Raw genomic sequence first — 17,665 nt, 5'->3', positions numbered from 1 at the left:
AAGTGTCCCACAATGCCTGTTCTGGCCACTCTGGTCATCACTTTGAACTCTACTGCCCTGCCCTCAGATGACCAACCACCAGACCTGCCCTTTAAATTCTTTAGGCATTTTGAAAATCCCCTTCCTGTTTGCTCAGCCAGGCGTGGAGTGCTCTCAGCGAATCTTTCCAGGTGACTATGCCTCCACGAGCCAGGCAGTCCCCAAGATGGAGCAATGGTGAGGTGCTGGACCTCATCAGTGTTTGAGGGGAGGAAGCTGTCCAGTCCCAGCTGCACTCCAGCCGCAGGAATTATGGTACCTTTGGGCAGATATCAAGGGCCCTGATGGAAAGGGGCCGTGACCGGGACGCACTGCAGTGCAGAGTTAAAGTGGAATGCCTACTGCAAAACCTGTGAGGCAAACAGCCGCTCCGGTGCTGCCCCTGTGACCTGCCGTTTCTACAAAGAGCTGGACGCGATACCTGGGGGCGACCTCACCTCCACTCTGAGTACCACCATGGACACTTCAGAGCCCAGTTCAACAAGGCAGGAGGAGGAGCAGCAAAGCAGGAGTGAGGGTGCTCCAGCGGAGGAAGACACCCCAGCATCCCTAGATGCATGCAGCCAGGAGCTGTTCTCAAGCCAGGAGGAAGGTAGCCAGTTGCGGCAGCCAGTGCTTGGGGAAGGACAAACACCAGAGGAGGTTCCCGGTAAGCGGCTTTTATTTTGGGAAGGAAGTTACTTGGTGCAGGCTTTTGGGGAGAGGAGGGTTTCGGCTGCATGCATGCCTAGATGTGGAATAGGGCGTTGATGTGCTCTCTCACATCGTGGTAATCGGCCTCAGTGATCTCTTCAAAGATCTCAGCCAGAACCTGGGCAATGCTCTTGCGCAGATTTCTTGGGAGAGTCACTGTGTTCCTTGTCCCAGTAAGGCTAACTTGTCTGTGCCACTGTGCCGTGAGGGGCGGAGGGACCATTGCTGCACACAGGCAAGCTGCATATGGGCCAGGGCGGAATCTGCATTGCAGTAGAAGACCCTCCCTTGCTTCCCAAGTCACCCTCAGCAGCGAGATATCTTCCAGGATGAACTCTGTGGAAAATGTGGGGACAGTGTTCAGTATAGGGGGCCCCTGCCACTGTTGGCTCTCCCCAAGGCACAGAAACCCAGAGGACAGTTCAGCCGTGAAACAATCAGTCACGCTTGACCCTGTGCTTACTCACCATTTTGGGGCTCCTGTGGGTTATGTGCGCTTGTTTTGGGATGGGCAAATTATGCTATTGTGTAGACTGTACTTGCCCTTAAGTATGGGGGAATCATTGCTGTGTCTGGTGTAAACAATGCTGCCTCTGTTAAGTGTTGCATTTTGCCTTTACAGATGCAACCTTGAGATCTCAGCTATCCGTGTTATCACTGGCTGAAAGACTCCAAAGAATCAGAAAGAGGCCATTGTGACAGGGTCGATCCAGATGGCTATAGGAGAGTAACAGAAGGCAGATATATTAGCCCCAGGCTAAGTAGGTCCCTTTTCCCTGGGTTAGGTAACAGGGAAGGTTTCAGAACAATCAGGAACCTTCTCGAGACAATTAAGACAGGCTGATTAGAACACCTGCAGCCAATCAAGAAGCTGCTAGAATCAATTAAGGCAGGCTAATCAGGGCACCTGGGTTTTAAAAAGGAGCTCACTTCAGTTTGTGGTGTACATGTGAGGAGCTGGGAGCAAGGGGCACTAGGAGCTGAGAGTGAGAACGCGGACTGTTGGAGGACTGAGGAGTACAAGCATTATCAGACACCAGGAGGAAGGTCCTATGGTGAGGATAAAGAAGGTGTTGGGAGGAGGCCATGGGGAAGTAGCCCAGGGAGTTGTAGCTGTCGCACAGCTGTTCCAGGAGGCACTCTAGACAGCTGCATACCACAGGGCCCTGGGCTGGAACCTGGAGTAGAGGGCGGGCCCAGGTTCCCCCCCAATCCTCCCAACTTCTGCTCAGACACAGGAGGAGTTGACCTGGACTGTGGGTTCAGAAAAACAGTCAAGCTGAGGGCTGCCATGAAGCTCCAAGGCGAGCAAATCTGCCAATAAGCACAAGACCCACCAAGGTAGAGCAGAAACTTTGTCACACAATGTAGATGCAAGGAAGACGTGTTGCATGAAGTAATGCAGCATTCAAGGAATGAAAATCGAAAAGTGCAGGAGTGGTGGGACAGTGAAAGGAGGATCCGCCAGCAGAATGAGGAACGCCGGCACAAAAGCATGGTGCTCCGGCAGCAAAGCACGGATCAGCTGATAAGCATAATGGAACGCCAAGCAGACTCGATCCAGGCGCTCGTAGTCATGCAGGCGGAACACTATCGTGCCCAACCCCGCCTGCAGCCCTTGTCCCAAAACTCTTTCCCTTGTGCCCTCATGTCACCTCTAACCCACTTTCCCCAACATCTGGGTTCTTACCACCATCAGCTGCCTCCAACACCTGTAGCTTCACCACCCAGCCCTGAAAACTAAGACCCTTTCCCTCTGCACTCAACCCCCATCACCATGTGGTATAGCCAGCCAGAAGTGCAGCACTCATTGCACAGCACTCCAGACAGGAAGGCTGAGACTGATTACAGGACATACACAAATCTGTGATTGTACCATTCCCCACCCCACCCCCTTGCCCTTTCCGTTTCCCAAGCAGTTGTGTTTCTTTTCAATAAATGAATAAATTGATTTTTTGGCTTTGGAAACATTCTTTATTATTGCATAAAGTAAAAGATACCTTAGCCCAGGAAAGAAACAGGCACTGCAAGTCAGCATAGCAAACACACAGATTCCTACTAATACTGGAACCACTGCACTTCACTCCCGTGAAGGGCACCAGACATTACTGGTGGCTTTCAGCCTCAAATTGCTCCCTCAAAACATCCCTAATCCCTGCAGCCCTGCGCTGGGCCCCTCTAATAGCCCTGCTCTCTGGCTGTTCAAATTCAGCCTCCGGGTGTTGAACCTCCAAGTTCCATGACTGAGTGAATCATTCACCCTTCCCTTCACAAATGTTATGGAGGGTAGAGCATGCGGATATAACCGTGGGGATGCTGTCATCAGCCAGGTCCAGCTTCCCATACAGAGAGCGTCAGCGGCCCTTTAAACAGCCAAAGGCACACTCCACAGTCATTCTTCACCGGCTCAGCCTGTTGTTGAACCGCTCCTTGCTGCTGTCAAGGCTCCCTGTGTAGGGTTTCATGAGCCATGGTATTAAAGGGTAAGTGGGGTCTCCAAGGATCACAATGGGCATTTCGACTTCCGCTACGGTGATCCTATGGTCTGGGAAAAAAGTCCCAGCTTGCAGCTTACTGAACAGGCCAGTGTTCCGAAAGATGCACCTTTCCAGGCCAGTCTGCCTTAATGTCAATGAAACGCCCACAGTGATCCACAAGCGCCTGGAGAACCATAGAGAAATAGCCCTTCCAATTAACATACTCTGAGGCTAGGTGGGCTGGTGCCAGAATTGGAATATGTGTGCCATCTATCGCCCCTCCGCAGTTAGGGAAACCCATTTGTGCAAAGCCAGCCACAATGTCATGCACGTTACCTGGAGTCACGGTTCTTCTGAGCAGGATGCGATTAATGGCCCTGCAAACTTGCATCAACATGATTCCAACAGTCAACTTCCCCACTCCAAACTGGTTAGCAACCAATCGGTAGCTGTCTGGAGTTGCCAGCTTACAGATTGCAACAGTCACCCACTTCTCCATCATCAGGACAGCTCTCAATCTTGTGTCCTTGCGCTGCAGGGTGAGGGCGAGCTTCTCCCACACTCCCATGAAAGTGGTGTTTCTCATCCAAAAGTTCTGCAGCCACTGGGTTCTCATCCCAGACTTGCATGACTATGTGATCCCACCACTCAGTGCTTGTTTCCTGAGCCCAAAAGTGGTGTTCCACTGTGGTGAGCATGTCTATGAATGCCACAAGCAAACTCATGTCATATGCGTTACTCGAGTCAATATCATCGTCTGAGCCCTCACTGTCATTTTGGATCATAAGGAATAACTCGACTGCCAAACGTGAGATGCTGGCAAGACTCGTCAGCATACTTCTCAGCAGTTCGGGCTCCATTCCCGCAGACCGAAAGGGAAGACAAAGCATGCAGTACAAAAAACTTTGAAAGATGGCGCCAAATGTGAACAGAAGCACAAGGGATTGCTGGGATGCAAAGCGATGCATCACGGGAGGTTGGGACAGGACCCAAAATGCCCCCCTGCTCCCTTCCCACAAGCCACAGCTCCAGAATGAGAAGAGGTGCTCTGTGGGATAGCTGCCCATAATGCACCGCTCCCAATGCTGCTGCGAGTACCACAAATGTGGCCACGCCAGTGCACTTGTTCCTGTCAGTGTGGACAGACTGCAGTGCTTTCCCTGCTGCGCTCTCCGAAGGTGGGTTTAACTCACAGCACTCTACATCTGCAAGTGTAGCCATGCCCTAACACTATTGTTAAGGATGCGAGTATAACTGTATTTGTAACTTGTGCATAACTCTGTATAGAATTTCTATATGCTTGGGTAATCATAACTTTAGTAACTTTAATAAAACCTGTAAAATAGACTAGACTTTGTACTGAATGTATGTGTGGTCACCACCCTTGGTCTTTATGTGTTCCTAGAGACTAACTCTGAAGCAAGGAGCAGAGGTAACTTTCACTCTGATAAGCTTGAAACTGTAGTTGCCAGAGCCGAACCCATGGTGGTGTAACACCACATTACAAAATTCACTTTAAATAAAAGGCTTATGACGAAGCGGGACTGTTCTTAATGTTTCCTCTGAATATTGTGGGGGTGCCTCAGTTTCCCCTATGCAGTTCTTAAGCATCTAGGTGGTGGGATAAGGGTGTAAGATCATTGCAGAGCCCTAGAGGGCAGGTGTGTGCAGGGGTCTGGACACAGAGAATGGCCAACACCCTGTTTCCTGGCAACTGATGGCCTGGCCCTTCCCCCCTGCAAGGTGAGAGCTAAAGGGTTGGACAACAAAGGAATCAGGTGATCTCCTGGCCCTGGAAAGGGACAAAGCCCAGAGGAGGAGGGGCTGGAGAGAGTTTCAGTTTGGGGCTGGCTGGGGACATGGAGTGAAGTGCAGAAGTGGTTGTCTGGCTCACTGCCCCCCAAAATGGACCCAGCTGAGGGGTCCTGTTCTCTGCACCTACAAGCTCTGTTTTAGGCCATGTTCCCGTCGTCTAATAAACCTCTGTTTTACTGGCTAGCTGAGAGTCATGTCTGACTGCGAAGTTGGGGGGCAGGACCCTCTGGCTTCCCCAGGAGCCTGCCTGGGCAGACTCGCTGTGGGAAACGCATGGAGGGGCAGAGGATGCTGAATGCTCCAAGGTCAGACCCAGGAAGGTGGAAGTTGTGTGAGCTGTGTGTCCTGGAGACAGGCTGCTCCCAGAAAGGAGACTTCCCCAGAGTCCTGACTGGCTTCGTAGGGAGCAGTTCCAGAGCATCGTCCGGGGACTCCGTGACAAGGCTACATTGGTAGGAGCATTGCCAGCAGACCTACGGAAGTGATTATTCCCCTCTATTTGGCACTGGTGAGGCCACAGATGGAGTACTGCATCCAGTTTGAGCCCCCCCCCACTACAGAAAGGGTGTGGACGAATTGGAGAGTCCAGTGGAGGGCAATGAAAATAATTAGGGGGCTGGGGCACATGACTTACGAGGAGAGGCTGAGGGAACTGGGCTTGTTTAGTCTGCAGAAGAGAAAAGTGAGGGGGGATTTGATAGCAGTCTTCAACTACCTGAAGGGGGTTCCAAAGAGGATGGAGCTCGGCTGTTCTCAGTGGTGGCAGATGACAGAACGAGGAGCAATGGTCTCAAGTTGCAGTGGGGAAAGTCTAGGTTGGATATTAGGAAAAACAATTTCACTAGGAGGATGGTGAAGCACAGGAATGGGTTACCTAGGGAGGTGGTGGAATCTCCATCCTTAGAGGTTTTTAAGGCCCGGCTTGACAAAGCCTTGGCTGGGATGATTTAGTTGGGGTTGGTCCTGCTTTGAGCAGGGGGTTGGACTAGATGGCCTCCTGAGGTCTCTTCCAACCCTAATCTTCTATGATTCATGTCATGTTAGTTCCACAGGTGTTAAATGTTTTCACTACACCATAAACAGGAGACACTTTGATCTAGAAAATAAGATGTTTCAATCTGTATTAAGCAGCTACTGCCCTTAATATTTTTCAAAATAAAATTAAAATATTTTGAATGTTATGGCATAATATGCCATATTATATGACTTGACATGAGAGGCCATGTTGTATGCAGTGGTGTTGTAACCTTCAGTCCTGAAGAAGAGCTCTGTGTAAGCTCAAAAGCTTGTCTTTCTCTCCAACAGAAGTTGTTCCAATAAAAGAAATTCCCTCACCCACTTTGTCTCTCACAAGAGGACATGCCATAGTGTGCACCGCATGTCATGAAATAAAGGTAAAAATAATCCAAATCGTACAACAGAAAAAAAGAAATAAAATAAATGCCTAAACAATTTAAGAATGTGTTTCATTTCAAGAACGTTTGGTTTTGTTCCGATGCAGAATGAAAACAAATTTTGAAATGTCAAGTGAAATGGAAATTCAGTGTTTTGACTGGACCTGCTCCTGCATAACCCAGGCCAGAGAGGCTCACCCCCTGATTCCTGCATCCAGCCAATCACAGAGCTGCTCAGGACATAGGCACTGATTCCATGGGTGCTCCAGTGCTGGGGCGGCACTCAGGAAACAGCTCAGTGCACTGAGGGGGCAGAGGGCCAAGCTACGGCCAAGGCAGCTGGACTCACTAGCTGGGGCTGGCTGATCCAGTGCTGGTTGTTCCCAGCCTGGGCCGGGCCCCCACCCCCAGGCACAAAGCTCTCTGCGTCTCCAAGCCCCACACGCCGGGCCTGGGGCAGTTTTGCCTGGCAAAGCACCTGGGCCAAGCTGGAATTTTGGTGGGTGTCCCAGCCAGTAACTTCTGAACCACCCCACTGGAGAACTGACCCTGGCCCTCCGAGCTGCCACCAGCACCTGGAAGAGGGTCATGCTTCCCGAGGGGTGAATTTCACCAGCACAGCAGCAACTGCAAGAGCTGCTCCCCCTGTAGCTGAAACCCGCTGGGTTATTTGCTGGGAGAAGCTGGAGGCAGGAGGCCCTGGATGGAGGAGGAGAAGGAGTGGGGTGCACTTGGGGGAGTGGGTGAAAGAGGTGGGGCCTTGGTGGAAAAAGTGGAGTGGGGGCAGGGCCTGAGGCAGAGTGGGGGTCAAGCACCCCCAGGAAAATCAGAAAGTTGGCACCTCTGGCTCAGGAAATTATTTTTCTTTCCCCACTGTGAAATTTTTTAAGGGGTGGGGGGGCGCGCGGTGTTTAGAACTTTCAGGTTTTTGTTGAGGAAAAAAAAAAAAAAAAAAAGAAACCCACACATATTTGAGAGTTTTCAGTGACAAAAATATTTAGTGAAAAGGTTTTGTGAAAATTAAAAATAAAAATCCTATTTCCAGCCAGAAATGTTTATAAAATTCCATTTCAGTTCTTTCATAAACAGAATTTTCCAAACATTTTGGTTCCATGGGAAATTTCTAATTTCATGTTTCTGAAATTTGAACAAAAGTCAGAAATTTCTCACAGGTAAAAAAATTCTAGTTGATCATGAAGCTCCCTGCAGCCTGCCAGGTTTGGGGGTAGCAGAGACTTCAGAGTGAGAGTTGCTCAAAAACTATCCAGACTCTTTCTGTGACAGAAAATTGGGGGTTTGATGGAACAAAAATTTTAGCAGAGAGTGTGTGCTTTAGTCAATTGTTTAATTTTTTTTTTTTTTTTTAAACATCAAAGTCCCCCAAATTTAAAATTTTCAGCCAAAACCCAGATTTTGGCTATTTTTTAAATTCTATTGATTTTTAATTTTTTTTGGCAGTTTTTGAACCAAAAGTGTTGGGGTTACATTGAAAAGTATAAATTTTCCACTGAAAACTTCAACAAAAACTAGAACAAATATTAGTTTCCACTGAAATTTTCTATTGAAAAAAATTGCCATTTTCTGTCCAGCTCTGCTCAAAGCCAGCCCAGAGGTGGTCAAAATTTTTTGTTCCGCAACATCTTTGGATAAAAAACAGACTATTTTTCAACAAAAGAAGTTTCCAGTTTGTTTCTCTCCGGTTTTTCCTTTTTTCCCAGTAGCAAAATAGTAAATGGGGGAAAGCGGGAGCAGGAGAAGAGAGGAGAGGATGGGAAAAAGCAGAGCGAGGAGGAGGCAAAAGAAAAGGCAAAGATTTAGATTTTCAGTTTGGGTTTTGTTGGACAATTTGGAATACTTTTGCAAAAAGAATTTTTTTTTTTAATATTTTCAGTTTCTTTAAAAAATAAAATTCAGTGGAAAAGATTTATGATTTTCTGGACAGCTCTGCCCAGAGCTTCCACAGTGGGCAGGAAGTTTGGATAATAATGCAACTCACCCAGCGAGCGGATGCTCTGGTAATTCTCGTACATGATGTCCCTGTAGAGCTGCTGCTTCTCCTCATCCAGCAACAACCACTCTGCCTCACTCAGACTCACAGCCACATCCTCAAACTGTACTGGCTCCTGCAACCACAAAATCATCCACCTTAGCACAGGCCACTCCAAGGCTACCCCTTGCTCACTAATGCTTGTGCCAGACACTAGCCCTTCCCTCCCAACCTCTGCCATCCTCCTGCATCCCACTTAGCGCCAGCTTTTCCAGGGCCAATCCCTGAAATCAGGGGATCAAGCACAAAAGCAGGTCAGGGCCAAGTGCCGAGGAAACAGGACCCACAGAATTTGGGTGTGCATGGTGGGGTTTGAATCCTGACAATAGTACTAGTCCATTACTAGATGGAAATGGTAGAATTATCAATAATAATGTAGAAAAGGCAGAAGTGTTCAATATTTCTGTGCTTTATTGGGAAAAGAAAAACAGATGATTTAGTCTCATCATACGATAACACTCTTTCCATTAGTATCCCTGGAGGATGTTAAACAGAAGCTATTTGTAAGACATTTGTAAATCAGCAGGCCCAGATAATTTGCATCCAAGAGTTTTAAAAGAAGTGGCTGAGGAGCTCGCTGGACCGTTAGTGTTGATATTCCATAAGTTCCAGAAGACTGGAAGACAGCTAATGTGCCAATTTATAGAACAGGTAAATGGGATGACCTGAATAATTACAGGCATGTCAGCCTGACATCAGTCCTGGGCAAGATAATAGAGGGGCTGATATAGGATAATAAATAATTAAAACAGGATAATGTAATTCATGCCAATCAACATGGGTTTATGGAAAATAGGTCCGGTCAAATTATCTTGTTTTTTGTTTTATGAGAGTTCAGGTTTGGATGACAAAGGTAATAGTGTTGACATAATATACTTAGACTTTTGTAAGGCATTTGACTTGGTACCACACAACATTTTGATTAAAGAACTAGAATGGTATAAAATTTACATGGCATACATTAAATGAATTAAAAACTGTCTAACTGCTAGGTCTCAAAATGTAACTGTAAATGGAGAATCATGATCAAGCGGGCGTGTTTTCAGTGGGGCCCTCAAGGATCGGTTCCTGGCCCTACGTTATTTAACATTTTTACCAATGACCTGGAAGAAAACAAAAAATCATCACTAATAAAATTTGCAGATGACGCAAAAATTGGGGGAGCGGTAAATGATGAAGAGGACAGGTCACTGATACAGAGCAATCTAGATCACTTGGTAAACTGGGTTCAGGCCAACAATATGCATTTTAATACAGATAAATGTAAATATATACAACTAGGAACAAAAAATGGAGGCCATATTTATAGGAGTGGGGACTGTATCCTCAGAAGCAGTGACTGAGAAAGATTTTGGAGTCGTGATGGGTATTCAGCTGAACACGAGCTCCAAGTGTCACGCTGTGGCCAAAAGAGCTAATGTGATCCTGAGATGCATAAACGGGAATCTCGAGTAGGAGTAGAGAGGTTATTTTACCTCTGTATTTGGCACTGGTGCGACCATTGCTGCAATACTCTGTTCAGTTCTGGTGCCCACAGATCATGAAGGATGTTTGGAGAGGGTTCAGAGAAGATCCGTGAACATGATTAAAGGATAAAAAAAACGTTCCTTATAGTGATAGATTTAAGGAGCTCAATCTACTTAGCTTAACAAAAAGAAGAGGTGACTTGACCACAGTCTATAAGTATTGACATAAGGAAGAAATATTTAATAATGGACTTTTCAGTCTAGCAGAGAAAGGTCTAACATGATCCAATGGCTGGAAGTTGAAGCTAGACTAATTCAGATTGGAAATACAGTGCAAATTTTTAATAGTGAGGGTAATTAACCATTGGAATAATTTACCAAGCGTGAGGAGTGGATTCTCCATCACTGACAAATTTTAAATCAAGACTGGATGTTTTTCCTACAAGTTCTGCTCTAGGAATTATTTCAGGGACGTTCTCTGGCCTGTTAGACAGGAGGTCAGACTAGATGATCACAATAGTCCCTTCTGGTCTTGGAATTTATGAATCTTAGTGTGGGGAGATGGTGTCCATAGCCACATCAAATTACCATGTTGTTTTCTGTGCTCTACAAAGTAACTCTGGTGAGGAGGTGACTTGCATGTTAGCTTGAGGCGCTCCAGTTTGGAGGGCACATTCTCTGGGAGACAGCCACCCTTACACAGTGAATTTAAAGAGCAGGCTGGCTTGTTTCCATGAGGCCCATAATTTTGAAGAGCACCTTCACTACAAGATAGCCGCCCTTACAGAGTGAATCACAAACTTTCATAGAAAATCAACACCGGGTGGGGTTTAACTCAAACCAGTCACGATACTGCAGGAGAACACCCTGAAATATCACTATTATAAGGGAGACTTTAAATGAGAGCAGACCGTCTCCAACTCTCCCTCAGGGCATCTCAGACACACCTGTGTTAAGATGCCCCATGTGTGGGGAATTCACTCCTTCAGAATTCCCTGACTAGCAGCACTGGTAGCTCTTGCTAGCCAAGGTCTCTCCCCTTGACGCTTCTAAAGTTGTCAGGTCCACATGAGTCTCCAAGCACTCAGATGTCCATGAGTGGCCACTAACTTGGGGCATGACAGTTTTTAGTTGTCCAGCTGGGAGACGGGTGGGGCCTGGTTTCCAGGGGCGATGTGCTAAAGATAACACAACTGTAGCTGGGGCGGTTGACTCATGTTGGGCACCCAAATTCTGAAGCACCCACTCTCCATGAACATATTGGACATGAACACTCTTGAACATGTTGGACAAAGACTTTACAGGGACAAATACAGGAACCCTGGCTCCCCTGTGGCTTCCACGGTTTATCTCCCCTTCCCACCCTGGTCCCTCACTGAGATAACTGGAGTTAAACTCTCACCTGTAGCCCCGGCCATTCGATCTCTGGCTGCCCCACCTGGAACCCCTCTGCCAGGGCCACTGCTTGGGCGCCGGTCTCGGGACCACTTTCCCAGATCCAGCTCTGCATTTCCTCCGGCAGGATGGTCAGGAACTGCTCCAGGATCAGCAGCTCCAGGATCTGCTCCTTGGTGCGGCTCTGCGGCTCCAGCCAGCGATGGCAGAGCTCCCGGAGGTGGCTGTAAACCTCCTGGGGCCCCTCGGGCTCCTGGTAACGGAATTGCCTGAAGCGCCTGCGCTGTGTCTCTGGGCTGATGCCATAGCGACGCAGGATGGTCGCCTTCACCTTCCCATAGTCACTGGTCTCTGTGATGTCTAGGCTACCAAAGGCCAGCTGGGCTTTCCCGGTGAGGTACGGCTCCAGTCGGGTTGTCCACTCCCCTCTCGGCCACTGGCAGGCATCAGCCACCTGCTCAAAGGTGGCCAGATAGGCCTCGATATCGTCCTCTGGCGCCAGCTGTGGCAGCTGCAGGGTTCCCCATGTAGGTGCTGGAGTTGGATTAACCTCGGCAGGGGTCTGCGGGGCTGACAGCTGCTCCTCTCGGCACGGTGCCGTCTCCTCCTTCGGCTCGATCCCAGCCTGCTCCAGACCCCTGGGTGACTCTCTGCCCCCCTGGGAGGTGGGGTTTTCACACCCACGTGCACAAGTCGGTGCTGGCACAACTCTGGGAGGGGGCGGCAGTTCTGGCTCTCCGTGCCCGAGGATGCAGGCCGGAGCCGGCCCCACCTCCGGAAGGATGCGCAGGGCCTGCAGCACCTCCTGCCAGACGTCCTCCCAGTGCTGCAGCATCTCCTTCTGCGACGCATACCGGGCCTGTTGCGGTGCTACCCATCTCAGCAGCTCCCCAATGGTGCCGGACTGCACCACAATAGGCAGCCCGCCCGCCCGCTCCAATCCCGCATCTGGTTCGGGCCCAGCTGAGGCCTGCTGCTCCGTCAGCCCAGCGGGGCACACCGACTGCTCCACCTGGATCTCAAACTGCAGGTCCAGGGCCCCCTCTGCCCCCTGCCCTGCAGCCATGGCTGCTCCCTGGGGTGTCCTTATCCCAGCAGGGGATGAGCCCAGACCCCAGGCCTTTCTGGCTCATTCATGCCCCTGGCAGGAAGCATCCAGCCTCCGGCTTCCTACCCCAGTGTCCCATTTTTGACACCAGGTGATCCGGATGGGGGATCAGGTGCAAGGGCCCAGAAGCACAAACTGTCTTGCAAAACTAGAGCGACCTCCTGGAGCCGGCAATGCTGCTGTCTGGAAAGAGGGGCTTCTCCCGCAGCTCCTGAGAGGGCAAGGGAAACACAGACAGTGAGGGGGCAATTCCATAGTGCCGAGGGATTTGAGCGCTTAGCTCAGTCTGCTAACTCCTGGTAAAAACAATGTCTGAGTTGTCCCTGGGATTGTGCCTCATGTTTGCTAACACTCCTGTTCTCCTAGTGTGGATGCAGCCTTTCCTGCCAGAAAAGCTGTGTTTTCTTACAGCCAGCTAGTGACCACCTCTCCTTGTTAGAGAATCGTTCCAGAGGGGGGATAGGGCAATGAGGGGCACGAGCCAGGGACCTGGGAAAGCCGAGTTCAGTTCCCTGCTCTGTCAGACTCGGACCCTGGGACAGCCACTCTAGCTTCGTCTACATGAGGTAGGGTTTGTGGTATGATTACATCAGTATAGCTACACCGCCAATACCCTGTCGTGGGGATGCAGTAAAGTTGGTATAAAAGTGCTTACACTGATATAGCTTATGCTGGTTTGGTGTGTGGTCTAAACTCTACCAGTGTAACTGCATCTACACTAGGGCATTTACTGGTATAGCTCTGTCGGTAATAGTATCGCACCCTCCATCCCCCTCCCAAGCTGTGCTAGTAAAGCTTTGCAGGGTAGACCAGACCTTGGTCTCTCTGTGCCTCAATTTCCCCACCTGTATCTTGGGGACAGTCGGACTGGCCTGGTTCACAAGCGTATGTGAGGATAAATACATGAAGGCCTGTGGGATGCTCACACACTATGTTAACAGGGAGCATATTTCCTCCTCACTTATCTGTGAACAAGGGGAGTGAGTGAAAGTTCCCAATACTGGCAGAATTTGCATGGTTCATACCACATATGCAGAGCTTCCAGAGAAAAAGTCATAACTGAAAGACCCGTGCCTGTCTCCCCCACTCATACCCCCTGCTCTCTGCCCTGATCTGGCACAGACAGGCCCCTGTCTAACCTCCCCATCCACCTCCCATTCCCTCAGCTCCCTGCCCCACCCAGCACAGACAGGCTCCTCCATGGGGTTATGTCTAGGTTATTAGGGTGTATCTCCATGGGGAAACTGGCTGGTGGGAATGTCAACAACCCCTCCTGGGTACAAGGACCCAGCGGAGGGGTATGCACCGGCTCTAACAGCATTCAACAGATCTGAACCCGCAGGTGAGGAGAACGGGATCCCAGCATCCATGCCTCCCTCCCCCACTTCCCTACTGTACTCACGCACATCCCCTCATGAGCCTTTGCCTCCTCACATATGAGCCCGCCTCTCACTGTATCCCTTCTGACACACACACGTTCCCTCACCCACGTGGCCACCCCTCACCCAAACACGCTTCTCATGTGCACCTTGTTTTAGTGTCACCCCCACGTGTTCTTTGCCTTCACCTCTCTGGCATGTCCTCCACACATGCTCCTGCGCCTCACAGACCCTCTCCCCACTAAAATATTGTCTTTGTAGTCACATGCTCTCTTCCCATTTCTCTCTCTCTCACACACACACACACTCTGCCCATCTGGCACTAGGGTGACCAGATAGCAATTGTGAAAAATTGGGACAAAGGGCCGGGGGGGGGGGGGGTAACAGGGGCCCATATAAAAGACAAAGACCCAAATATTGGCACTGTCCCTATAAAATTGGGACATCTGATCACCCTGTCTCAAACACACACACTGTTGGAACAATTGGGGCCTTGCAATTATTGTGAGCCTAACTGTGAAAGAGTAAACAAAAGTTTTACAAACATGTTACTATAACCTCTAACAATATATGATGGTGGGAAAAGGTGCAAAAGGGGGACAGAAAGCCTGAATTAATCTAAACCAAAAGGCCTACTGATATAATTCAAATCTGTGTTACAGGCATGCCTGGGACCAGAAGTCAATGAACCAAAATCGGTGTGTCAGATATTGGGCCTATTGGTGGACAAAATAATGAGGGGATGGGCTATTCCATCCACCACTCCCCTTTCGGGGAGTGTGACAAGGTGTGCATACCCTGCACTAGGCAAGAAAGGGTTAATCCCAAACTGTGGGCAAAGGAAATCCCACCCCTCAGACCTTTCTAGGCATGCTCTGACTGCCACTTTAGTATAAAAGGGAGCAGCCCAGCTCATTCTAGGCTGACTGCTGAGAGGCATGGATGCTTGGTGGAGGCTCCAGTCCAGAACCTGCTTCAGCACCTAACTGTGGGATCCTGAGGACCAGATCAGAGACCTGTTGTTGATGGTGGGCTGACTGGAGTCAGAATCCCAGGGAGTGACCCATGCCAGGAGCCTGGAGACCCTGAGACATACAGATCCCGGTTTCAGAAGACACAGTAGAAAGTGGCCCAGGGGGCTGGAGTGAATGGTATCTCCCACCTGAGGAAGGTCAGCGTGTTGCAGTAGGATCTCTGCTGACTAGGTGTTGTCCACTCATTGCTGACAGGACCCTGGCCAGGACCTGGCGGAGCAGGGAGGGCCTGGGCCTCTTACCCCAGCTGTCAACCTCCCCTCCCGAGTGGCCCCTGACTCTGGCAGTTAGGCTGTACAGCCTTGCACCTAAGGGCAGCCATATTGACTCTAACCTGTCAGCCGTGCTGTCTTAAGCATGAGGACAGTCTGGTGCACTGTAACTGCAGTGCCCCCTCACCCAAGATCTGACCCAAAAGGGGGATTGGGTGTGCATATACTGCAATAAGGTCCTTTTAAAAAAAGGAGAGAGATTTTTGGAGGAAAATTGGCAAAGGGGGATTCAGGCAGACTGCAAGAGAGAAGATCAGGAAGGATCAAGCTTTATCATGACTGCCTGACCGTATTGTCTCCTGGATGACCAGGCTCCTCCATGACACTGTTGGGCCTTTGTCATCCTGATCCTAAGAGATTTTTCTGACCAGACTCAGGCAAAAAAAGGGACTCAGATGATCACTTCCTCTGGGATGTAAGACTTTGTCCCCCCACCCCTAGGTGTTGTTTTCCCTCCCCATCTTATTTCTTCTTTCCTATCCCTCTTCTTTTGCCTTCTGTTTAATAAGAGTCTGGCTTAGTCAGCCAAGGCCGTATATTTTGCAATATGGCTGTAAACTTCTGACCAAAGAGGCAGCTAAAAGCAATGCCCTAAACAGCTCAATACTGGTACAAGTTTGCCAAGTCTTAGTGTGACTTGCAACATGTGTTTTTTTCCAACAGTGAAACTGCAAGTCAAAGTCAACAATGACAAAGATAGAAACTGCACGTTCTATCTCTGCTGTCCTTTTCTGTCCCCTGATGTGTGCATGTCTTGCTTTTGCCTTTAATAAAAAAATCAAACTTCATTAACAATAACTACAGCCCATTTCTCTTAACTTTTTGACAGTTATTACTATCTTTAATACCATCTAGATATCTGTCAAATGATGGGGGAGGGAACATTCCTTTTTAGAAACTCCCTCCTGCTTCTTTTAAAAAAAAGAAAAAACAGTGTTAAAATAAAAGCCTTATTTGGTACTTTACATGTCAAACCTTTAACTATATTGTCCCTTCCTTTTTTGTATCTTTATTAAAGGATTAAAAGAATGTTTAATGGGGTATTTGCCAGGGTACTAAATACTATTACTACCAAAACCCTGAACTTTGTTTTAAAATGTTTACTATTGGACATCTGTGAGTCTTTACGTCCATATAGTCCAATAAATTAATGGAACACATACGGTCTCTGCTGGCTGGCTGTCTCTCTAACACACACATTGCCTGGCACATGTTCTCTCCCTGTCGTAGGCGATGCACACGTGCTCTTCTGCCCATTGCACAAACACACACAAGTCGCCTGGTGTGCACACACACACGTGCTCTCTCTCCTGATCCCATGAGCACACATATGCTCTCTGCGCATCACACGGCCACACACTGCCTGACACGCACACAGGCAACTCCCTGTCACATGCACACACATGCTCTCTACCAGTCACACACACACACACACAAACCCTCTGCCCTTGACACACACACACACACGTTCTCTCCCTGTTACGTGTGTACACACACATTCTGCCCATCACACAAGGACATATGCTCTCTGGCTGTCACATGGCACACACACGCTCTCTCTCTCACACACACTCACTCTCTCTCCCTGTCTCTCTCTCTCACACACACTCACACACTCACTCTCTCTCCCTGTCTCTCTCTCTCACACACACTCACTCTCTCTCAGTCACAGGCGCCCGGTCTCTTTCTCACGGGTGGGGGCTCTCCTACCGGCCCTGTGCCACCAGGACTATTTTGGGCCCCCATTTCCCCCTCAAAGTCCTATTGGCTTTATTTCCACAAACCAGATCCCCCCCCCCCGGAGCCCCCTGTGAACGCCTCTGCTTCGTCCGGCCGCCAGCGCTGCTCCCAGCCTCCACCCGTCCCTCTCCCTGCCTGCCTGCGCGCCCCCCCTGCCCCGCCCGCATTCACCCGCCCCGGCCGGGACCCCCCGGGCTGCCTCCCTGCCCTGCCGGAGCGCTGCCGCGGGGGGCTGGGAGCAGAGGTCGCTTTCAGCTCCCAGACAAAGGCAGAGCCAGAACCACAGGCTGAGAGCGGGTGGGAGACCCGCCCAGGCTGGGACTAGGGGGCCCGTGGTTACCTGGGCTGGGGAGTCACGCTGGGAACCGCGCCCCTAGGGCTGGGGGGTGTCTGTCAGTCCGTCTCTTTCCCCAGGCTACGCTCCAGCTCAGCCCGAAGTTATTGGACCGGATGCGGAGGGTGGAGGTGGGGGGAGGAGACTTTTTCCCACCATGCAACTGCAGGGTGGTGCTGCTCCTCCCCCACTCGCTCGCTCACCCCCCAGCTTGCTTCCAGGACCTGCTGCCCAGAGGCGTCCCTTGCTCAGCTTTTATGGGGTGGGGTCAGCATGGAGGGTGTGCCGGGAGCTGAGGTGCAGCTGTCTCTGGTGGCTCTTTACACAGGTTCTTTCAGTCCATCCTAAGGTAAAGATACCCCTGGGGGGGTGCAGGGGCTGTTTATACGGGGGTCCTTCAGCCAAAGCTGAGATGTTGCTAGCTCTGGGATGGAGGGTGGGGTCTGTTTATACAAGGATCCCTTGCCCAGTT

At 49.8% G+C, this 17,665-nt stretch overlaps 1 protein-coding gene across 1 annotated transcript in view; it reads right to left on the bottom strand.

Annotated features, from left to right (window-relative positions):
* The window catches only part of LOC144267008 (uncharacterized), a 28,157-nt gene extending 10,849 nt beyond the window's left edge, over positions 1-17,308 (bottom strand). Inside the window, exons 1-3 of the mRNA XM_077820618.1 lie at positions 17,200-17,308; positions 11,334-12,645; positions 8,415-8,541 (exon numbers count right to left, since the gene is read on the bottom strand). Of these exons, the coding sequence (XP_077676744.1) occupies positions 8,415-8,541; positions 11,334-12,392 (1,186 nt within the window). The 5' untranslated portion in view covers positions 12,393-12,645; positions 17,200-17,308. The remainder of the gene's footprint in view (positions 1-8,414; positions 8,542-11,333; positions 12,646-17,199) is intronic.
* Between the last annotated feature and the right edge of the window lie 357 nt (positions 17,309-17,665).

The sequence above is a fragment of the Eretmochelys imbricata genome, chromosome 6, assembly GCF_965152235.1.
Source record: "Eretmochelys imbricata isolate rEreImb1 chromosome 6, rEreImb1.hap1, whole genome shotgun sequence".
Taxonomy (NCBI): domain Eukaryota; kingdom Metazoa; phylum Chordata; order Testudines; family Cheloniidae; genus Eretmochelys; species Eretmochelys imbricata.
This window is presented reverse-complemented; position numbering and strand designations above follow the sequence as displayed.